General features: G+C 55.5%; 1 protein-coding gene across 2 annotated transcripts; it reads right to left on the bottom strand.

Moving 5' to 3' along the window:
* Nucleotides 1-106: 106 nt before the first annotated feature.
* LOC102419265 (SEC14-like protein 2) lies at nt 107-21237 on the bottom strand. Of its 2 annotated transcripts, XM_023746024.1 has the most exons (11): nt 21162-21234; nt 14927-14970; nt 14006-14065; nt 13553-13741; nt 11872-11967; nt 11643-11703; nt 11232-11315; nt 7886-7992; nt 7678-7817; nt 7397-7566; nt 107-1644 (listed from the first exon to the last, which is right to left on the bottom strand). In XM_023746024.1, exons 2-11 carry the CDS (start codon nt 14936-14938, stop codon nt 1514-1516), a joined length of 1050 nt encoding a protein of 349 aa, XP_023601792.1. In that variant the 5' UTR covers nt 14939-14970; nt 21162-21234; the 3' UTR covers nt 107-1513. The 2 variants fall into 2 exon arrangements, with proteins under 2 accessions (XP_023601792.1, XP_023601791.1); XM_023746023.1 differs by lacking the exon at nt 14927-14970 and having other exon boundaries at nt 21162-21237.
* Between the last annotated feature and the right edge of the window lie 1971 nt (nt 21238-23208).

Consider the following 23208-nt stretch of genomic DNA (forward strand, 5'->3'; position numbering starts at 1 on the left):
TGCGCATGCGCCCCGCCTACTATTGGCGGATAGAGGTCGCTAAGCTCCGGGTTCTCTGGGTGACGCGTGAGCAGCGAAGAACGAGGCGGTCGGCATGGACTTCCACTTTCTGTGCATTGAACGTTGCTTTATTCATTGGTTAATTTTCCTAACAGAGCGTTGTAAACCAAGGTCGGGATGTCCTCCTGAGTGTTCTGGCTGGGACCCATGCGGGCTCAGGGGGCCCCCCCTCCTCCTGCACCCGTCCGCTCCGCCAGGCCAGCTCGCCAGGCTGGGCTGCCTTCTCGTGTTCTTGCCTCTGTGCAGCCCAGGACCTGGTGTGCGTTTGCAGGACGTGGGATTGGGATAAGCGCGATGGTGGCTCGAAGGGTCCTTGCCCTCCAGCTCCTGGTCGCTGAGCGGGCCCAGGGCCATCCCTGCTTGTCACCGTGGGTGGAGGGGCCGGGGGCCTGCGAGGCTGTTTGTGGCGGCCCCCAGCCCCGGGCTCTCCCAGATGCTGGCCCTGCCTTTGGCCCCCTGCCCGGGCAGCCTCCCCGCCAGGCACTAGGAACCCATGGCGCCCACCGTACGCCTCTCCCAGAGATGGGAACTGCCCAGGCTTTGCTCGGGCGGACAGGGAGCGGGTCTGCGGGCACCGTGGACGGCTCAGACTGGCAAATGCCCTCATTGAGTTCTACCATCTGGATCCCACCTGTCATTTTTGTGTGGGGTGCTCACATGGGAGGCTGGAAACCTCAGGCTCACACGCACCCGGAGCCTCCCTTCCCTCCCCAGAGCTGGGATCCCTGGAGGTAATTTCCCTGTGCTTTGTTTGCATCGGAGGACAGTGGCCGGGTACCGAAGCTCACTGTCCCAGGAAGCTCTGAATCAATGACAATCATCAGTAATTAAATAGGCAGCCGTAGGGACCCCGGAGTTGCTGAAGTTCTCAAGGTGAGGGCAAGACCTGCCTGTGTACCCCTGAGTGGGAAGCTCTATGCCACCTCCTGAGATGGGGGGGAAGCCACAGGACCCCAGCCTCAGTGATAGAGGGTTTAGAAGCGCCTCTGACCCCCGGCGAACTCTAGCAACTCCTTCTGCTGCTCATTATAATCTAGGGCTTACGTATTCATTTGGTTGCAAGTTCCTCTCCCCTGCTGCTGGCTTCGCTGAAATGTTACGTTTCAGTCTCTCCCCTTTTTTTTCCAGTTTCTTCCCTGCTGCCACCCCATGGGACCCCCTTCCTGTCTCAGCTGTCACAGGTGGGTGCTGTAGGCACAGTTTTCAGGACATACAGACCCCTTCACAGTGCCCAGCCCCTGGGGACTCCTCCGTAGCTTGAAAGACCGGGAGACCCCCTCCTGCTCTGCTCCCTCTTCCTAATTCTGAAATGAAAACTCCCCAGATTCAAGCTGAGGTCTTCCTTCTAGCCCCAGTTCCTTTGGGCATCAGGGTGCTGGAAAAATGACTGCGACAGGGGACAGAAACTGACGGGGAGACACTGAGGGAGCCAGGCCTGCGGTGGGAGGAGGCATTACATTGGGGTGACCGCCCCCAGCTGTTCGATCTTCTCTTCTGAAGCTTTGTCTGGAAGCAGGACCTCCACCGTGAAGCTGACCTTCTTGGCATGAATGAAGCTGTAGGTGTTGTCAAACCGCAGGACATCTGCGGGGAGGCAGAAAACAGGGCGTTCAGGCGGTTCCGCCGAAGGGCTTGGGGACAGCGGTGTTTGTTGACTGAGCAAGGCCAGGTGGTAGGTACTGAGGATGATGGTAGCATAAGCAGGGGTCCTTCACCTTCTGCAAATGAGTTTAGCTGGATGGACAAAAGGTTCCCTAGAACATGCCAAGTGCCAGATGAGTGAGAGAGAGCCACTCCTGTAAAGCTTGGAAAGAGAGTGCCCTGTAGGGTGAAATTATGTGAAAGGCCTCTTAGAGGAGTTAGAGCTTGAACTGGGCCTTGAATGTGAGGAATAGAGCCCCGTTGGCACGGCCCAGTGGTTTGAGCATCGACCTAGGAACCTGGAGGTCTCGGTTCGATTCCCGGACAGGGCACATGCCGGGGTTGCGGGCTCCATCCCCAGTGGGGGTTGTGCAGGAGGCAGCCTATCGATGATTTTCTCTCGTTATTGATGTTTCTATCTCTGTCTCCCTCTCCCTTCCTCTCTGAAATCCATAAAAGTGAGGCGTAGAATTCATAGCAGTGATCGGTCGTCGTTACAACAATAAGAGTAATGGTAACGATTGCTCATTCTGTGAGTCAGCACTGGGTTGGTAATCTATGCGTGTTATTTCACTGTTTCTCAAAATAACTATGAGTTCAGCATGAGTCCTGTTTTACGTCCTATAAAAAAGGAAGTCACTGGGTCACACGGAGAGGAAGTGATAGAACTAGAATTTCCCTCTGGTCCGAACTGCTGCCTGACTCGGGCCCTGGAAAGCCCTGCCCTGTCCCGTTTCTGACAAAAGGTAAACTGCAGACTTTTCGAAGCAGGACTGTATCCCACAGGAAGATACACGGGCAAAGACGTTCATTGCACCCCTGTTTGGGGGACTGAACGCTTGGGAAAACGCCAGTGTTCTAAGGAGAATTGCTTACAAAGTTTATACTGCAATCCATATGATGAAATACTGTTCTGATGGTAAAAGAAAGGAGTTAGCCTCCTAAGAAGTGCCTGGGGGAAATGGCCACAGTTATCCTTTGGCCAAAAAAAAAGTTGCAGAACATGATGAATAGTTTGTAACGTTTGGGTTCATAGAGATATGACAATAACTGTGGGCTTTGCTGCTCTGTCTACCTGCACTCCCAGTTCTCTTGGGTGACACTACTCGGGTGCCTGTTCCGAAAGGGAGGCTTCCACGTGGGGCCATACCACCCTGAACACGCCTGATCTTGTCTGCAAGGAACGTTTCTCAAACCCTGTGACAAGTGTTACAATTTCAAAGTTCCTGCCAACATACACCGAATGACAGACGTGAATGGGTACGTGTGTGCGCACATCCTGTGTATTAGGGCAACACGTGATGCTTGTAAAGGGACAGGACTCTGATAAGTGAATAGATAAGACCTGTTAGGAGTGGTTCCCTCTGCGGAGAGGAAACGGGGCCGACCGAGTTTAATCCAACCCCCTTTTTTGGAGAGTCTGTTCCATTTCGGTCCAATAAGCCCTTCGAGAGAACAGAGTATGAGAACAAAACAACTCGCTCTGCTCCTTCTCCATCCTGGTCTTCTCTCACTTTGCCCAGCACAAACGAACAAACTGTGCATTTACTCCCGATACTTCCCCTGGCCCCTTCCCTGCCCCTAGATCAGGTGCGTAGTTTAGGACTACGGTAGATACATCACCCTCCATCTTCATGGTCTGGGTGAAGATTAATCACTGATTCTCTCTTTGCCAGAGGCCTCTCAGGACCCCTGATCCTTCTGGAAAGGGGCACTTGCTCTCGGCCCTGAATGACAAAGCCTTAGCAACCAGGGTCCATGGTACTAGAGGAGTCTTCGCGATTTCGGACCAAGCACCATCGAGATGGCTCTGCCTCGCGTGATACTCTGCCCTCAGAAGCAGGGAGGGGCTGTTCTGCGGCCCAGGCCGAGGGAAGTGGAGTTCCTGAATTGCATAGCTCATGTGGACACCAATCTTGTATCACAGACTCGGAGAGCCCCCAGAATCCTCCAGGTGAGCGAGGGCTCCTCAACTTTTGCTGGGGAACTGACCCCATTGAGAATCTGATGCTTTCATCCGGAGATGAAATTTGCACACCATCTCAGATCCTCTGGGGCCCATCATGGACCCTCCGGGGCAGAGGTCCCCACTGGGAAAGGTGCCAATCTGAAGAGACTGGCTATAAGCATGCCCTCTCATGTCTGTACTGAGAAATAGATATAGGGCATCTCCCCCAAAAATGTATACACACTTAACCACCGACAGTTCAATGGCTGTTTCTTTCTTTACAGATTGAACCCATTGGAATTAATAATTATTCCAAGGGTGTGTATACATTTTGGGGGACACCCTGTATTCTAAAGTAGCTTCTTTTAATTTCTCCAAATAAGGAGCTGATATTGATTTTTAAAAATTATCTGTGTGAGTTGTTATATTTTGGGATAGTCAAGGGGACAATAAGACACTATTATTATAAAGGGGGAGGTGTTTGTTCTTTAAGATTTACACTGAGTGGCCAGATTATTATGACCACCCCATCAGTACTTCATTGACACTTCCAAAAATACTGCATATTGGAAACTTCTTAAGCAAATACTCTCAAGGTTTTATTATTATTACTAGAGGCCCATTGCAGGAAGATTCCTGCAAGAATAGGGCTTCGCTCCCGTCTCTGCCACTCCTACCCTGCCCTTCTCTGCCACTCCTACCCCGCCCTTCTCTGCCACTCCTACCCCGCCCTTCTCTGCCGCTTCTCTCCCGCCTGCCTCCGCTACCTCGGCTCTGTTGCTTGGCTTCCTTCTATGGTGTCTTCAGTCTTCGATCCCAGCCGGTATATGCAAATTAGCCGCCATCTTTGTTGGCGGTTAATTTGTATATCACTCTGATTAGCCAATGGTGGGTGTAGTGAAAGTACGGTCAATTTGCATCTTTGTCTATTATTAGATAGGATTTGCATAACTAATTCACTTCATTGTACTGATGGGGTGGTCATAATAATCTGGCCACTCAGTGTATATGACTGCTCTGGGGAGTCCCTGAACCCCAGATTAAGATTTCTTGCTCTGGCTCACTCCCGAGTTTTAAGGAGAAGAGGAAAACTTAACTATTTAGGGGCACTTGCTCAAAAGCATTCAGAGAGCCCACCTGGCGTGCGTGGCTCAGGGGTTGAGCGTCGACCTATGAACCAGGAGGCAGCTCATTGATGTTTGTCTCTCTCATCAATGTTTCTCTCCCTCTCCCTCTCCCTTCCTCTCTCTCTAAAATCAATAAAAACAGCCCAGCCGATGTGGCTCAGTGGTTGAGCATTGGCCTATGAACCAGGAGGTCACGGTTCGATTCCCAGTCAGGGCACATGCCCGGGTTGCAGGCTCGATCCCCAGTGTGGGGCATGCAGGAGGCAGCCGATCAGTGATTCTCTCTTATCATTGATGTTTCTATCTCTCCCCCCCTCTCCCTTCCTCTCTGAAATCAATAAAAATATTTTAAAAATAAAATCAATAAAAACGTGTGTTTGTTTGTTTTTTAAAAGAAAGTCAAGCGTGTATGTACACAATGACGTATGCTCTGGATGGCCGTATCCGGGCTGGTGCTAAGCGTGTTCTTGCTGAAGCGCACGTACAGTCCATGCCTTCTCCCCCGGGACCCAGCTGCTCACTAACAAGAATACTCCTCCCCGGGGAGCCGTATCACAGAGCAGCTGTGAGGAGGTGGCGGCAGAGACTGGAAGTTGCCTGGGATGTGGGCGAGGATACAGAATCTGAGGTTGGGGTGCTGGTGTAGCCAAGCACAGAGGCCAGGATAGCTGCAGGCGGAGATCCTGGTGGCGCTGCTATGGAGATGGAGCCCAGGGCTCCTCCCACCTGCGGCACCGTCTCCAGGACGGCCCTTCTCCCCCAGGTCTTGCCCAGATAACAACCACGGTGGCTGAAGCATGTTGAGGGCTTGGTGTGTGCCAGGCATCACGCTAAGCGCTACCACGACCTCATCACACGTAACCACCATGGGCCCCTCTGAGGCAGAGAACTGCATCCCCGCCCTGGCCATCAGGAAACTGAAGCTCGGGAAGGTTGAGTCACTTGCTTGAGGACTAGTTAGCTGTCAGCTTTAACTCACTGATTTTCCACGCCTAACCCCTGAGCTCTGACACAACGTATAAGGAAACCAGTTCTACCATAGACGCATTGTTATAGATTCTCCGGCATGTTTCTGGTCACAAAAACACACACCGACGTTCCAAAATAAATACCCCAGCCACTTCTAATATTACACAAACATTGAAATAAATATGAGATGTACACACATTCAAGAAAGATGAATAGCCCGACCAGCGTGGCTCAGGGGTTGAGCATCAACCTATGAACCAGGAGGTCACGGTGCGATTCCCAGTCAGGGCACATGCCCGGGTTGCAGTCTCGATCCCCAGTAGGGGGCGTGCAGGAGGCAGCCGATCAGTGATTCTCTCTCATCATTGATGTTTCTATTTCTCTCGCCCTCTCCCTTCTGTGAAATTAATAAAATATATATACATATATATATATTTAAAAAGATTAATAAAAATAAAGTAAGATAATGATCTTCCAACCAGCTCATTTCAGTTCAGGGTCACTGGGGACCAGAGCCTCTCCCCAGCCCAGGGCACATGGCGTGAGCTAACTCCATTCCAACGAAGGGCACATTCACACACACTCATTCCCCTGGCACAATTGAGACACACCACTCACCTCACGTGTCCACCTTCGAAATGTGGGTAAACTCACGTAGACATGGGGACAGCGTGCAAAGGCCACACAGACAGTGGTCCCCGCTGGGAATTAATTTTTTTTTCTTACCAACATTCTCATGAAACAACATTGGACAAAATGACGTTATCCGAGGACCTGCCGTGGTGGTAAAAAATGAACGCTTCTCTCTAAGCTTCCCACCAGGCCAGAGATACTACCTGAGCGTCAGCATAGATTCCCCAGAATTCCTTCCTACGTACACACTTTTTATTACGACATGAGTGTTGTACGTATAATGCTATGCTCACGCTTTATTTTCTTAAAACATGTACCAGACATCTTACACGTCAACTTAGTCTCATTAACGGGTATATTCTGCACTGTGTGGATGGACCATAATTAAGTTAATAAGACCCTACTGAGGCCATGTAATGTGTTGCCAGCCTCCAGGTTGCTAAGCACATCCCTACATCTTTGGGTAGATAGCTCTGTAGGCTTAAATTTCTAGACGTAGAATTGCTGACTCCAAGGGAGTTTTGATTGATACTGCCAAGCTCAGGAGTAATAGCTTTTCAAATGCCCATCTGCCATTCTTACTCCTCTTGAGTTAAAACTTCCTGTTCACGTGTTGTGCCGCCTGGAGATGAGTGACGCCCCGAGGGCTCAAGGCTGGGCTTTCGCGGGCCCTGCTCACCCAGTGACCCCCCTACACCCCGCCAGCCCGTCCTGCCTCTCTGACGCGTGGGGAAGAATTCCCAAGAGGTGTCTGATTGCAGTCACAACCCAGTTACACCTGGACCAGAGCGGATACAGTCCCCTGTCATCACCCAGCTCTGTGACTCGCTGCTACCGTTAGGACCGGGTGAGAGTCCTACCCTGCTATTATAATAACCAGCTATTGACCCACGCTATTGAGCAAGTCAGGCCACCGCTTGCGGTTCTAACAGCCTGAGAGCCGACGTTTCTGGGGGGAGAGGGGCCTCCCCGGCAGGCGTCAAGGGCAGGGGCTTCAAGCCAAGACAGGGACACTTACAGATGCCAGGGGTGCTGCAGGTGAGGCTCCCGTCCTCGGGCACCAGGTGCGCATTGTACCTCTGGTTGGGCAGCACCTCCGTCATCTCCCCCGCCTTCTGCCGCTCCCCCATCTTGGTCTTCAGGAAAATTCCAAAACCGATGTCCGAGCCTTCCGACGAGAACTGCCACCTTCGCGGGACAGCCGCCCTTTCAGAGGCGCGCTTGGGGGATCCCGGGGGTCCCGCCAGCGCCTGGGGCTGCAGGGCTCGGGCCTCCTGGAAGGATCCGGAACCTCCCTACCTGAGGACGCAGCCGGGGAAGAGGATCTCGTACTCCACTTGGTGGGAGGAGGCGCGGGAGATCTGCACATGGTGCTCGTACTGCTGCTTCAGCTGGTCGCGCACGTAGTAGGTCTTGGGGATGTCGCCCCCCCAGTTGAGCTAGAGACGGAGCGTGCGGTGAGCCGGGGTCCGGCCTCCGGGTCACCTCCAGCCCCCGGGGCCCGTACCTTGGATTTGCACTTGGGGTTTCCGTCGGGATCGGTCATGGTGCCCCCATACTCCACAGGCACCTGGTCGGCGCTGATGTATTTCAGCAGCACTTCCTTCCAGTTTGCTGGCAGGGGAGGTAAGGAAGGAGAAAGAGGGGTCACCACTGTCTACACAGAAGAGGCAGGAAAACAACCATCCGGCCTCCCCCTCTCCCCCCAAACACAGGCATTCGGAGCACCGACGCCCCACAGCACATTCCCCTGTTTGGGGGCAGCCTTCGCCCCGAGGATTGCCCTGCCCCGCCCCGCCCTGCCCTGCGGTCAGGGGACCTGGGTCCCCATTGCCTCTGGCAGGTTCTGGTGGGAGTGAAGTGACCGAAGCACCTGAGAGAGCACGTAAAGCGCCCTGCACGTGGGAGAGTGGCTCACCCTCCCAGGGAGGTGATGCACACATCTGCAGGGCGACCAGGAGAGAACAAAGCAGGGAGGGAAGGGCACGCCCTGCAGAGGGAACAGCATGTGCGGCACAACCTTGCAACACCCGTCCCCCCCCCCCGCCCCCCCTCCAGCTTCCGCTACACATAGTGCGCTCAATTGTGACCGAATGAATGCACGCATCGCTGTAGGGCGACCCCTTCACATGGGTTCTCTTGGCTCAACCCCAGCCAGGATTTCACATCTGCTCCTGTTTTCTGTTTTTGGGGTTTTTTTTTTAGACCATTCAGCGGCCAAGATTTGGCTCTCTCTCTCTCTCTCTCTCTCTTTTTGGTAACCAAGCCCTTTCCTGACTAGGAGAGTTTGACTCTAGTGCAACCGATGCCGCGAACCACGTGTCCGCCATCCCAAAGTCCGCCACGAATACCAGCCAAGAACAATATTTTGATAGTGGAAACCTTTCCACGCTGACGCTAGAAGCCACACAAAGGCAGCAGCTCCAAGTCACGGGATGCAACCCGGTGGACTCTGCCGCCGACCCCGGCTGGAAACCCACAGAGGCCGTCCGGGGCCTCCCAGCCCTGGACGGCAGGGGCCGAGTCCAGGCAACCCCTGTGGTCTCGGGGCGATGTAACCTGTGCTGCTAAGCTCCAGCAGCCGGCCGAGCGCCTTTCCTCCCTCCCCAGCGCCTTTCCTCCCTCCCCAGCGCCTTTCCTCCCTCCCCTGGTGAAGAGGCTGGGCCTTGGCCCGAGGCGGGCTAGGTTGAGAGGGTTTTAGGTGTGGGTGGGAGAACAGGCTGCACCTCCTCCACGGCCTCGCTGCCCGGAAGCCTGTCTCTCATGCTCACGGAGGGTGGCAGCAGCCGAGAAGCCAACACCACCCGATCCTTTGCGGGATTTTGTATGTCTCCCCGCAGCGCAGCGGCAGAGCTGGGATGGGGCGGGGGGAATTCTCCCCATCTTACAGGGCAGAGTCACTGAGGTGACGAGAGGCAGAACCGAGACCAGAACCGAGAAGCCCCGGGCTTTCCAGGCTGCCTCCCTCCGCTCCCAGGACTCGCCGGCACACACTTGGAAATTCTCCACTTGCCATGTGTGGCCTGAAGGTGAACGTTGAGAAACCTCCTGCATCCCCGTTCCGCACGCCCACGCTCAAGCCCAGAGTGGCCTGGAGTCACCCACGATCTCCCTAGTCCCGAGCTACCCTTCTAGCCCCTTCTCCCACCACACACGCCACTTCCTGCTCCGGCAAACGGGCTCCTGGCTGGGCCCTCGCTGGCATCTGATGGCTCCCACATGCCCAGGCTGGAGTCCTTCCCTCAGCTTCAGGCTCAAGTATCCCCAATATCTGTATATCTCACACTCTTTTTTTTATTGATCTCAGAGAGGAAGGGGAAGAGAGAGAGAGAGAGAGAGAGAGAGAAACATCCATGATGAGAGGGAATCATGGATCGCCTGCCTCCTGCACACCCCACACTGGGGATCGAGCCCACAACCCAGGCATGTGCCCTTGACCAGGATGCGAACCGTGACCTCCTGGTTCCTAGGTTAACGCTCACCCACTGAGCCCCACCGGCCGGGCTCTCACACACCCTTGAAACTCAGCCTCAAGCTCATTCTTCCCCTTGTCTTCCTCCATTGACCTCGTTGTTGCGTCAGAGCGACTGCCCTGCGCAGACAACTCATGCCAGACACGAGGACCTCATTCTCGGTTCCTCTTCCTCCTTTCCTATATCCCAGCGTTCGAGTTCTGCTGCTTTACTTCCCAAAGAAGTCCTTGGCCGTCCTCCTCTCCTCGCTGCCTCCGCTGCCCCTGCCCCGGCTTGCAACACCTGCTGCCTGGGTGGTGGCCACAAAGGCCACTTTTATCTGCCCTTCACCATCTCCCCAGTGGTCTGTGTCTCCATGTAGGATCTGACCCTGGTGCTCCCCTGCTCAGAACTCCCCGCTGGCTCCCAGGGCCTGCAGAGTCACGGCCCAGCCCCTCGGCCCCGGGTCCTCCGTGACCTGCTCCCGGCTCCCGGCCCCCTCTTCAGCCTCATCCCTTGCCCTGCACTCTACGGCTGCCTGTGCCATGGGGCGCGAGGCCTTTGCTCAATGCTGTTCCCTCTGCCGGGAAGCGCGCTGCCTTGCTTCATCCGGCTGCTCTTCCCCAAGGCGCTCGCTCGGCCGAGGGAGGCCTCACCTCCTCCCTAGATCGAGTGGGCCTGGTGTCTCCCTTCCCCAAGAGGCCCAGAGGCTGCAAGGGACTGGGTCCAATTCGCCTTCGTAGCCTTGGCACCTCGTCCAGGGCCTGGCACCTGGTAAGTGCTCTCAGCGAGTTGCCCCCCAGCTGAGGGCACCCTCCGCTCCGGTGACCCGCGTGGCACCCTCTCTGGGCCATCGCTAGCGCCTTTTCTAGTCTGTAGCATCGCTTCCTCCCTAAAGGTCCTCTCTCTCCTGCGGCTCTGTAAGCTCCCTGATGGCAGTGCCTGGCGTTTCATTCATCTTTGAATCTACGATGCTGGGCTCAGTACTTCCTTCCAGATTGTCTGAGAGCAGGGGCTCTTAGGGAAACAGATACGAAGCCCTCGCCGGTTTGGCCCAGTGGATAGTGTCTGCCCACGGACTCAAGGGTCCCGGGTTCGATGCCCGTCAAGGGCATGTCCCTCAGCTTTGGTTGGGGCCTGTTCTGGAGGCAGCCCATCGATGTTTCTCTCTCTCTTTCTCTCCCCTTCTTTTCCCCTTTCTCTAAAAGTCAACGGGAAAATGTCCTCGGGTGAGGATTAACAATAACTAAATAAAATACACTTAAAAGAAAGAAAACAGATACGAAGACCCCAACCCAGCCCCAGCCCGCCCTGTGCCTGTGGCTGTGGCCCTCCCTCTAAAGCCATCCCAGGCGGGGCCATAGCCCCCCTGCGCAGCTGAGAAGGGCCCCGGCTACTCACAACCCAGGACCATGATCTTCTTGCGCGTTTCCTCGCTCAGGAAAGGCTTGACCAGATTGTAGGCCACGGGAAACAGCTTGGGGGCTGGAACAGAGGCCGACAGCGTGAGGCTGGACGCAGCGCCCACTCTGTCCCCAAGGGCATCGCCCTGGGTGCCCTATGTCAGCCGCACCTGCCCGAGCGCCCTGGGGCCCACGTGGCAGCCCAGGGGGTGAGGCTCAGCACGGGCACCTCTTTCATTTCCAGCTTCGCCCTCTGCACAGCGGGCGGGAGGCACTGGTGCATCCTAAACGCTGTGTGGACCCTAAAGCCGTCCGCGCACGTTGAGGGCCCTCAGCTTCCCTGCTCCGGCTCCCGACGTGTCCCTCTCCCAAACCTGTCCGTGACTTCCTCACGGAGGTCCCCACTTACCTTTAATGACAAAGAGACGCTTCAGTTTTTCGGGATAGTTGTCCTCCACCATGCACAGAAACTGCGGGAACAGAGCACCGAGTCGGTGGGCGCAGACCTCCTCCAGGCCGGCCTGTGCCCCCATCGCCTCGCCCACCCACAGGGCATCCCGGCAGAGGGGCCCCCTGCCCTACTCTCTGCCCCACCTCCCCCTCCGCCCGCCTCCCCAGGCCTGCCCCCTGCCCTTCACCTCTATGTAGGTCTCCACAGCGGGCTTCCAGAGATGCCTGAGGCCAAGGCCCTCGCAGTCGTAAATCATGGTGATGCTGTCTACCCTCTTCCCCAGCTGCAGGGCACAGAGGGGCAGAAAGTCACCCCAGGCTCCGCCGCAGGAGCCGCCGGGTTCAGGGCAGATGCTGATCGCATCACGTGCGCATATTGCAGCCGGATATGGGGATATGGGCCGGGCCCTACCCAGCTGCTCCCCGCTCCCTCTTCAGCCTCATCCCCTGCCATCCCCTGCCGCGCACTCCACAGCTGCCTGTGCCATGGCGTGCAAGGCCTTTGCTCAGCGCGGTTCCTCCGCCTGAAACAGTGCTGCCTTGCTTCCTTGGGCTACTCTCATCCATGACGCTTGGCTGAGGGAGGTCTCACCTCTTCCCTAGATCAAGAGGGCTTGGTGTCTCCCTTCCCAAAAGGCCTAGAGCTCTTGCCCGGCCCGCGTGGCTCAGCGGTTGAGCGTCGACCTGTGAACCAGGAGGTCACGGTTCCGTTCCCGGACGGGGCACAGGCCCGGGTTGTGGCTCAATCCCCAGGGTGGGGCGTGCAGGAGGCAGCCGAATCATGGTTCTCCCTCATCATGGATGTTTCTCTCTCTCCCTCTCCCTACCTCTCTGCAATCAGTAAAAATATATATTTCAAAACAAAACAAAACAAAACAAAAAGGCCTAGAGCTCTTCAAGGGACCTGGTCGAATCCACCTTGGCAGCGTTGGCACCTGGTCACGGTGTCCCCAACGGAGATAAGCGTCCCAGGACCTCACTGTGACCCAGGCAGGCCACCCTGCCCGCCTGGTTGTCCGTGTTCTCATCCAGTGACCCCCTGGGAGCATCCAGCTGGCATCTGAGGGCCCCTTGTTCTGCAGTCTGCCCTGCTCCTCCGTGGGCAGCACCACGGAGCGCCCGGCCCGTGAGGCTTTGCGCAGCCGGTTCTCTGTGCACAGAGGTGCTCTCTGTCCAACCGAAGCCCTCCAGGGTGCATTCCAACCTCATGCCTCTTCGCCTCCCCGGCCCGCGGGGTCCCTGCACACACTAGCCTTCAGTGAGTGTGTGTGGGTGACGGTGTTGAGACGGCCCCCCCGCTGATTGCACCAGGTCCTTGGATCTTTACAGTCGCTGACGGGGAAGAAAGGAAGGAAGGAAGGAGGAGAGATCACGGTGGCAGCTCCAGCCTGCTCTCCAGCACTTTCTCAGCGAGGAAATCAGACGGCCGTGTGCTTTTTAAAACACAGAGTTAGGGCAACACGGACTCTCCCTTCGCTCATCCACACCCGCGACACCCAAACGCTTGTCTGAGGACAGAGATCTCACCGGGGCCCAGATACACGAGAAGAATACCAGGAATGTCGTTAAGTTCTTTGGAAAGCTAAATCTATCCTGTTTAAAGGGCTGCCCTTTATTCGGAGATTTGGCCGTTCCTATGGTTTTGGGGGTTAATGATGGTTATGGTAGCTGGCAAAAAAAAAATTTTTTTTAAGTCCTTCCCGGGAAAAATAAAAATTTGGCAACCTATGTCAGACCCTAAGAGTTTGAAATGTCACCGTCCTGTGCCATCCGAGGCCCAGGCCTCAGCCCCGAAGCCGTGGGTAAGTCCCCCCTGGGACGTCCCTGCTGCCGCGGGACCGCCTCTCCCGCCATCGGCCCGTCACTCGCCTTTTCCGTCTGGCGGTGACACTCCTGCGTCAGCAGCTCGCAGTCCCGCATCTTGGTCTTCAGCAGGTCCTGTTTGGTGGCCGAGAGGAGCAGACCCTTGGCATCCAGGGGCCCAACGATGTCGTACCAGATGGGAGAGCCCTCCTTGTCGTAGCCACACATGCCCCCCGTCAGGTACAGCCGGACCACCTGGGCCAAGACACGGAGAAGGCGCCTGGTCAGCAGGCGGGTCAGGCACCTTCCCCGTATCCCAGGGCCTCCCTCTGGGTTCCCCAGGCTCTCCCTCCACAGCCGTCCCCCGGGGGCCAATGGGCAGCCGTCCGGGAGACCACGAGGGCCCCCTTGGCATGGTCAGAGCTTTCTTCTGGGGTTCCAGGCCCAGAGACCCAGCACACAGGCTGTGGGCCTCATGACCTCACCCGGGGGGGTGGGCCAGGACCCCTCTGTCCTCACCTCTGGCGGCTGCCAGTTTAGGACGTTGTCGACGTCCTTCTGCTTTCGGAACTCCACGTGCTGCAAACACACAATCAGGGCTTTAGAAAAGGGAGCCCAGCCCGGCGTGGCTCAGCGGGTGGTGCGTCGACCCCGGCACCGGGAGGTCACCAGTTCGATTCCCGGTCAGGGCACATGCCCGGGTTGCGGGTTGCAGGCTCGATCCCCAGTATGGGACATGCAGGAGGCAGCCGATCAATGGTTCTCTTTCATCATTGATCTCTCTCTCCCTCTCCCTTCCTCTCTGAAATCAATAAAAATATTTCTTTTTTTTTAAAAAAAAGGGAAATCAGGGTAGGGGGACCTCTTAACAGACATCTAGGCTTAGGTGATGGCATGAAGGGGTGTGTCATGAGAAAGCGACTGGCAGGAATGTGAAGCAAGGCCCTCTTTTATTTTATTTATTTTTATTTTTAAATATATTTTATTGATTTTTCACAGAGAGGAAGGGAGAGAGATAGATAGCCAGAAACATCAATGGGAGAGAAACATCGATCAGCTGCCTCCTGCACACCTCCCACTGGGGATGTGCCCGCAACCCAGGCACATGCCCCTGACCGGAATCGAACCTGGGACCCTTCAGTCCGCAGGCCGACGCTCTATCCACTGAGCCAAACCAGTCTCGGCAAGGCCCTGCCTCTTTTAGAGGTCTCGGCAGAACACGCCTCCTCGGCCGGCCCAGACCCCAGCAGGCTCTGTGCCCCAGGGGAGGGGATGGATTTCCAGAGGGATCAGGCGGTCGGTCGTGGTTGGCTAACATGCAGAGATGTCACACCAGGCCACAGGCCATGATGGAGGTGGGCGGGAGGGGCGGAAGACGGGGGTCCTCTGAGGGGTAGAAACGGAGGCTGCCCCGGGATCCGGAGGCAAAATGGACCTCACCTTCCGTAGCATGGCCTCGGACTTCTGCAGGTCGAAGTTTCTTGCTGTAACAGGGAAACGTGGTCAGGGTTAGGCCAGCAGACCGGGCGTCCAGGGACACAGAGATCTTCCCTGTTCCCATTCTAGGGCCGGCTCCTCTCCGTCCACACCCCAGCTGGCTCTCAGATCACCCCCCAGGTAGAAGCTAATGTGAGGACCTTCACTGGAGGCGTCTAGAGCTGTGGTCGGCAAACTGCGGCTCGCGAGCCACATGCGGCTTTTTGGTCCCTTGAGTGTGGCTCTTCCTAAGCCTTAGGAGTACCCTAATGAAGTTAATAACCATGTACCTACCTATATAGTTTAAGTTTAAAAAATGTGGCTCTCAAAGGAAATTTCAATCGTTGTACTGTGGATATTTGGCTCTGCTGACTAATGAGTTTGCCGACCACGGGTCTAGAGAACCACGGACACTGGAGAGCAGGTCAAGGTTCGGGCACGTGGGAGCAGCATTGCAACTTCAGGGCCGAAAGAGTTTGGCCCCAGTGGGTGCAGTCAGGCGAAGGGTCTTATCTCCGCCCGGGGAAAGTGGACCCTGGACTCCCTTATCACCTAGCCTTCCCCTGACACAAAGCTAATCTCTCCCACAGTCTAACACCCAAACCTGAGAACCTGATACACAGTTCAAAGGTGAACTGGCCGGCCGGCGTGGCTCAGTGGTTGAGCGTTGACCTATGAACCAGGAGGTCACGGTTCGATCGCTGGTCAGGGCCCATGCCCAGGTTGCGGGCTCGATCCCCAGTGCGGGGCGTGCAGGAGGCAGCGGATCCATGGTTCTCTCTCATCATGGATGTCTCATCTCTCTCTCCCTCGTCTTCCTCTCTGAAACCAATATATATATTTTAAAAGATGAACATAGCTGCCCATCATCTGGGCTAGAGCTGGCAGAACATCCCAGTAGGATGGAGGGGTTGGTGAAGTCCCAGTCAACCTGGCCATGTCTTGCAAGGACAGACGTATCCCTCAGTGGGACCCAGGGGACCCTCCTGCCAGGATTCCTGGAACATTTCACACTAAAGCTCACCGAGGCCAACTTTATCTCATGCATGAACCCCCAAAAGTTGTCCCGCTAAAGCTCCAACACAAAGACCTCACCGGCTCCCACAGCCACCGGCTCCTAGACAGTCTGAGTTGCCATTTGCACTCAGGGCTCCTCGTGATACCGAGTGCAGATCCACTCAGCGATGCTTAGGGAGTGGCCGTCAGCCACGTGACAACCTTCCCAACACTGGCAACCACTGTGCCACCCCCCCCCAGTCCCCTCCTCTGCCCAGCGCTGCCCCTCCGTGGGTCTTTCCGCCATTCCTCACAGCTCAGGTTCAAGTGCACCCACATAACTTCCTCTTGGATGCTTTCCAGTCTCCCAGAGCCCCTCTTCCATCATGTGGCCCAGAGCTGAGCACGGCGCCAGGTGCTGCCTGCCCTTCTCCAGGAAAGCCCACGGACCTTCCTGGCAATGGTCACCCCCTTCACTCAGGGGGGACTCAGAGTCAGCGGAACCCCCAAGTCCTTCTCAGCCGGCCTGCCGCTAAGCCTTCACCCCGATGTGGCTCCACCCCGATCCGATTTCATCTTGTTGCCGTCAGCTTAATTTCATCCTTAGTTTATAGCAGGGGTCCTCAAATTTTTTAAACAGGGGGCCAGTTAACTGTCCCTCAGACCGTTGGAGGGCCGGACTATAGTTTAAAAAAAAACTATGAACAAATTCCTATGCACACTGCACATATCTTATTTTGAAGTAAAAAAACAAAACGGGAACAAAAACAATATTTATATTTGCATGTGGCCCGCAGGCCGTAGTTTGAGGACCCCTGGTTTAAAGGGTCTGTGAGATACAGATTCTGGCCAATTCTGTCATCTGACCTATGAACGGTCCCTCCCAGCTGTGTGTCCTCTGTGGGTCTGACCAACGCCAAGATCGGCCCCGGAGCCTGGACCAGAGAGGCTGTCCTCTGGCCTTTTTAATAAAATATATATTTTTATTGATTTCAGAGAGGAAGAGAGAGGGAGAGAGAAACATCAATGATGAGAGAGAATCATTGATTGGCTGCCTCCTGCACCCCCCCCCCCCACTGGGGATCAAGCCTGCAACCCCGGCTTGTGCCCTTGACCAGAATCGAACCCAGGACCCTTCAATATGCAGGCCGATGCTCTATCCACTGAGCAAAACTGACCAGGGCTGGTCCTTTTCTTTAAAAATATTTTTTTTTATTGGTTTCAGAGAGTAAGAGAGAGGGAGAGAGAGATAGAAACTTCAATGATGAAAGAGAATCATTGACAGGCTGCCTCCTGCACGCCCCACACTGGGGATCGAGCCCACAACCGGGGCATGTGCCCTGACCGGAAATCTAACCGTGACCTCCTGGTTCATAGGTCGACGCTCAACCACTGAGCCACACCGGCCGGGTTGCTCTGTGGTCCTTTAAGCGCTGCTCCCAGAGGTGCCCAAGCATATTCCCTGTTAGCGTGAAATTCAGGGCACTCAGGATGCGTCCAAAGGCTGCCCCGAGAGGCCTGACCAGCGCCCCACCTTTCATCGCTGGTGGACACACGTGTGCAGAACTGACCAGTCCTCACGGTGGACGGTCCATCATGTGCCAGCGTGGCAGCAGGGGCAGCTCTTAGAGGAACAGAATCTAGGTTTGCATCTCAGCCACTCCCCATCCCTGCCTGACCTTGAACAAGATAACGCACTTCTCTGACAGAATCATCTAATGAGCTAGAAACACGTGGAAGGTGCAAGGCAGCCTGCTCTCATGATGGGGAGCACGTGAAAGTGGGGATCCTCCGGAGGAGGGACACCCCTAACTGTGAGAAGAGACCTTATCTCCCCAGCGAACAGGAGTGGCGGTGGACTGTGAGCCCCCTTATCTCAGGGTGGCTCTCCAGTTAACCCTTATCTGCCAGGGTCCAACATCCAGGGGCTTCAAGGGCCCTCCCTCAGCCGCCACTTGCCTCCCACAGCACCTGGCCTGGTCTCTCCCTACACCTGCTGAGTCAGGCCCCTCCGGGGCTCCTGCTGTCCTGGTCAGGGGCAGCTCGAAGCATGGCTTGGGCCCTGGCCTGTGTGGCTCAGTGGATAGAGCGTCGGCCTGAGGACTGCAGGGTCCCGGGTTCGAATCCAGTCAAGGGCATGTACCTCGGACGCAGGGCAACCAATGGATGCGTCTCTCTCACATCGATGTTTCTCTCTCTGTGTCTCTCCCTCTCCCTCCCACTCACTCCAAAAAAAATCAATGGAAAAGTATCCTCGGGTGAGGATTAACCAAAAAATAAAATAAACAAATTTCTAAAGGGTAATTAAAATAAAGGAGGAAATTTAAAAAGCGTGGCTCAGGGCACGGCCCGAGAAGCCCACCTAGGAGCGACCATCGCAGTCTCTCATGTGATCACCTCCTAGGCCTGGAAAAGGAGGTGACTCAGACCTGCTCTGCCACTTCCGAGGGTTCCACCACTTCCTTGTGTTTATCTTGTCACCTGACTCTCCTAGCTGGAGTGCCCGAGCCCAGCCGCCCGCCCGCGGGGAGAGGCCGTGGAGACCTGTGGGTCCGCTCTCAGGAGAACCCTGAGTCTGCCTAGCGGGGAGCGGGGAGAATGGAGCCCCAGCTCACACCTGGGTTAGAAGAAGCCATTCGAGGGCATGCACCTTACAGATGCTTCCTTTAGAACCAAGGGGAAAAAGGAAAGGTTTCTAAAAAAATAAAAAAGAGGGAGGCAACAAAAACCCTAATTGAGATTCATAGCAGAGTCTGACCAGCCTGAGCTCCTGCTCCTCCGTCCGCAGAGGCGCGGCTTGGCGTTCGGGGCAGCCGTGGCTTCCCGGGGAGGACACTGGTTTCTGCCTGATTCTGCTTCATGTTAGCTGTGTGCCTTCAGGTAAGTGCCCTGCCCTCTCTGAGCCTCAGTGTTCTCATCTGGCACATGAGGGAGGCCACACTCTGCAATGATCCTGCGAAGAGAGAGGTGACCCCAGGCCTAGGGAGCTGGGGGTGCCTGGGAGACCCGCGGCAGGAACCCGGGCTGACCTCCCCTTAGATCAGTGGTTCTCAATCTTGGCTGCACATTAGAATCGTCTGGGAGTCTTTTTAAAAATCCTGATTTCTGGGCCTCATTCCAAAAAGATTCCCAGGTGATTCTAATGTGCAGCCGAGGTTGAGAACCACTGTCTTAGATCAAAGAGAGAGCCCTAGCTGGTGTGGCTCAGTGGATAGAGCATCAGACTGTGGACTGAAGGGCCCCAGGTTCGATTCCAGTCAAGGGCACATGCCTGGGTTGCAGGCTTGATCCCCAGTGGGGGGCATGCAGGAGGCAGTGCATAGGGCACTCTGATTGTCATGTATCTATAGATAAACAATCAGGGATGATTTGTACTTTAATTTTTGAACTATGGGTCCACATCACAACTTAATCTCTGCTAATCTAAGAAAACGGAATTTATTCTTTATTATTTTTATGTCTAGTAATAAAGTTTCTATAAAGAAGGGGAAAAAAAGCATGCCAAGTCGGTGTGGCTCAGTGATTGAGCATTGACCTATGAACCAGGAGGTCCCGGTTCGATTCCTGGTCAGGGCACATGCCCAGGTTTCAGGCAAACAGGAGGCAGCCAATCAATGATTCTCTCTCATCATTGATGTTTCTATCTCTCTCTCCCATCCTCTCTCTGAAATAAATAAAAATATATTTTAGAGAGAAAGAGAGAGAAAGAGAGAGCTGCCTTGCTGTTCACAGCTCTCTGAAACCACACTTCTCACCTAACAGCAGTTGGGTAGTGGGTTTGATGATCTTGCTTCTCACTCTCTCCACCCACCCACTTGTAGCTACAGCCCTTCAGTAAACTGCTGGGCCAAAATACCCTCCAGCCCTCTGGCTGGGTCTGCTGGGAAACCCAGCTCTTCACCTGCCCCGAGACTCTGTGCATGTGTGTGTGTGTGTGCATGTGTGTGTGTGTGCGGGTGTGAACTCTGCAGACACTGGCTGAGCATTTGGGGTGCGTGGGGCACTCTGATTGTCATGTATCTATAGATAAATAATCAGGGATGATTTGTACTTTAATTTTTGAACTATGGTTCCACATCACAACTTAATCTCTGCTAATCTAAGAAAGTGGAATTTATTCTCTATTATTTTTATGTCTAGTAATAAAGTTTCTACAAAGAAGGGAAAAAAAAGCGTGCCAAGCCGGTGTGGCTCAGTGATTGAGCATTGACCTATGAACCAGGAGGTCCCGGTTCGATTCCCGGTCAGGGCACATGCCCAGGTTTCGGGCGAACAGGAGGCAGCCGATCCATGATTCTCTCTCATCCGTGATGTTTCTATCTCTCTCTCCCTTTCCTTTCCTCTCTGAAATCAATAAAAATATATTTTTTAAAAAGGGGGGGAAAATGTTACAAGAACCAGAGAGGGAGCCACGTGACTGGAATCACAGAAGAGGAGAGAGAGGGTCAAGGACAGAGGATCCCAGGCATTAGGGTAGGGGTTGAGTTTGACCCCGATGCGAATAGAAACGTGGATCCCATGCTCAGAGCTCTGCCACGTGACATCTTACAACAGGCAGGTCGCCCTGTCTCGTCCTGCTGTCCCAGAGAGGGGGCGAGGGCAGATGCCCACCCCTGGCCCAGGTGCCACAGCCAGGCCGAGCAGGAGTAGAATTGGAACTCGGGACTCTGGAGCCTGGCGGCGGCTTGAGGAGGGTCTTGTCCACCTAGTTCCGGCCGAGCCCCCCATGTTCCCCACCTTCAAGCTGCCTGCACTGCAGGAGGCCACAGAGGGGCCCAGCCTCTCCCAGAAGCTGGGACCCTGGTTCTAAACCTGCCTCTGCCTCCGTCGTCCCACATGCCTGGGGCCTTTCTCAGCGTTTTCCTCTGTCTGTTTCCCCAAGCCCATCAGCAGAGTGGATGGGGAGTGCACTGGGCTGGGACTCAGCCAACCCGGGCTCTCTCTCGGCTCTCTCTCGTCCCCACTCTTTGCCTGCAGCTCAAGCACGGTGTGGTTTGGGGCGAGTTACTTCACCTCTCAGCCTCAGTGTTATCTATGCAGTAGGAGGGTGAGGTTACGTAATCGCCAGGGGCCCTTGTGCCCCTCGGGGTTGACTACTCCAGGTTCTCAGATGGCCAGGCCCAGGGTTTCCAGAGGGTGCTATTCTGTGACCCAGAACGAGCCCTGCCCCTACCCCAGCCTCCCGCAGCCCCTCTCCCCTCACCTCGGAGCCAGCACAGCAGGAAATGGTCGTCTGGGTTCGGCAGGGTGGGCAGCACATCCTGGACATTCTCCCGGAACTGTAGAGAGAGGCGGCGGGGTGAGTGACAGGTCCCACCAGCTGCCTCTGCCCAGGACTCTCCACTGGGGCTTTGCTGCCCCCCACCCCCCGCCCTTCACCATTCACCACAAGTCAACTCTGCAGACGCTGGCTGAGCATTGGGGCTGCGAGGGGCACTCTGTCTGTCATGCAAATGGGAGCTGGGTAGCAGGAGGGGGTGGGAAGGGAGTAAGACACTGCCCCTGCCTGGCTGCGTGCCCGCCCCACTCCCTGTGGTGGGCCGGTGGGCATCATCTTAGCTAACTGAGATAGTAGACACTGTGGGACATGCCGCAATCATTTACCAGTGCCCAGCGCTGAACTTGGCACTTATTCCTGCCTCACTCAGAGTCCCTAGAGGCATTACTGTCCCCATTTTACAGATGAGGGACTAGGAGCTCAGAGAGGTTAAGTAACATGCCCGAGGTTAAACAGCAGAGCTGGGCGCAAAGCCGGGTCTGTCGGAGGCCAGAGCACACACTCTTTCATGGTTTTCCACACCCACCACCCACCCCACCCCCGCAAAACCCTACTCAGTTGGAAGGGAGAGCAATGTTCTTGGCAGAGCAGAGTGAAGGAAGAGTTTGATTCTGACCGGGGCCAGGAACAGGGTGGTCTCACATGACTTCATATTTTTTTTAAAATGGCATTTGAGCCCGGCCGGTGTGGCTCAGTGGTTGAGTGCTGACCTATGAACCAGGAGGTCGAGGTTCGAGTCCTGGTCAGGGTACATGCCCGGTTTTTGGGCTTGATTCCCCATGGGGGGTGGCGGGGTTGTGTGTGTGTGTGTGTGTGTGTGTGTGTGTGTGTGTGCAGGAGGCAACCGATCAGTGATTGTCTCTCAACATTGATGTTTCTATCTCTCTCTCCCTTCCTCTCTGAAATCAATAAAAAAATATTTTTAAAAAATGGCATTTCAGCTGGTCTTGAAGGGCATCAAAGGCCTGGGAGGAGGGAGAAGGGCTATCCAGGCGGAGGGAACAGTCCAGTGGGAAGCCATGACAGTGGGAAGGTGCAGGGAGTGTCACACAGGGAAAGTGGACAGTGACCCCGAGGGCTGGCCACACCCACTTCCAACGGTTCACCACCCCGTATGCCAGCGCACCTGCTTCCAGGCCCTCCCCGGGCGGAACGCTCCCAGCCACTCACCCCTCCCTGTCACTGACCCACAGGGCGGCCGCAGGGGGGCCAATGAGGACTGGCCACCTCTGCCCCTGGCCCAGGTCAGCCAAGGACTCGGACCATCCATCCCCCAACAACTGCCAGAAGCCCAGCCAGGGCTCGGGCATGAAGCCACCACTGACCAAGGACCCTCCCTAGCCCCCCGTTTCCCGTGAAACCACCACCCAATCGAATCCCTTATCTGCCTGGCTTCCCTGCAGGTCAGCAGTACAACCCGAAACCTTCCTTTGCAGCCTCCCTGGGAAGGGGCGGCCAGGCCTGGGCAAAGCCGTCCTGGCCCACGCGTGCCTCGACCTCCGCCATAGCAGGAGCCGTCTGTTCCCCTCACCGTTCCCAGCCATGGAGCCTGCAAACCTCCAGACCGGACCCAATCGGCCCTGGCTCCCCGAACAGCCAACCTCGCCCTAGCCCAGAGGTGGGCAAACTTTTTGACTCGAGGGCCACAATGGGTTCTTAAACTGGACCGGAGGGCCGGAACAAAAGCATGGATGGAGTGTTTGTGTGAACTAATATAAATTCAAAGTAAACATCATTACATAAAAGGGTACGGTCTTTTTTTTTTTTTTTTTTTTTTTTTTTTTTTTTTTAGTTTTATTCATTTCAAACGGGCCGGATCCGGCCCGCGGGCAGTAGTTTGCCCACGGCTGCCCTAGCCTGTTTGGCTCAGTGGGTAGAGCGTCGGCCTGTGGACTGAAGGGTCCCGGGTTTGATTCCGGTTAGGGTTAACGGTCCCAGGGGTTGCAGGCTCGATCCCCAGTGTGGGGCGTGC

Source organism: Myotis lucifugus, unplaced genomic scaffold, assembly GCF_000147115.1.
Source record: "Myotis lucifugus unplaced genomic scaffold, Myoluc2.0 scaffold_617, whole genome shotgun sequence".
In the NCBI taxonomy this organism is placed as follows: Eukaryota; Metazoa; Chordata; class Mammalia; order Chiroptera; family Vespertilionidae; genus Myotis; species Myotis lucifugus.

Excerpts from the sequence above, each read along its gene's own strand:
- LOC102419265 (XM_023746023.1), bottom strand. The coding sequence starts at position 21,227 with ATGTCCAGGATGTGCTGCCCACCCTGCCGAACCCAGACGACCATTTCC. Across the intron at positions 13,742-14,005 it reads TAAACTGGCAGCCGCCAGAG|GTGGTCCGGCTGTACCTGAC; the intron begins GTGAGGACAGAG and ends GTCTTGGCCCAG. Across the intron at positions 1,645-7,396 it reads CTGCAGCACCCCTGGCATCT|ATGTCCTGCGGTTTGACAAC; the intron begins GTAAGTGTCCCT and ends GCCTCCCCGCAG.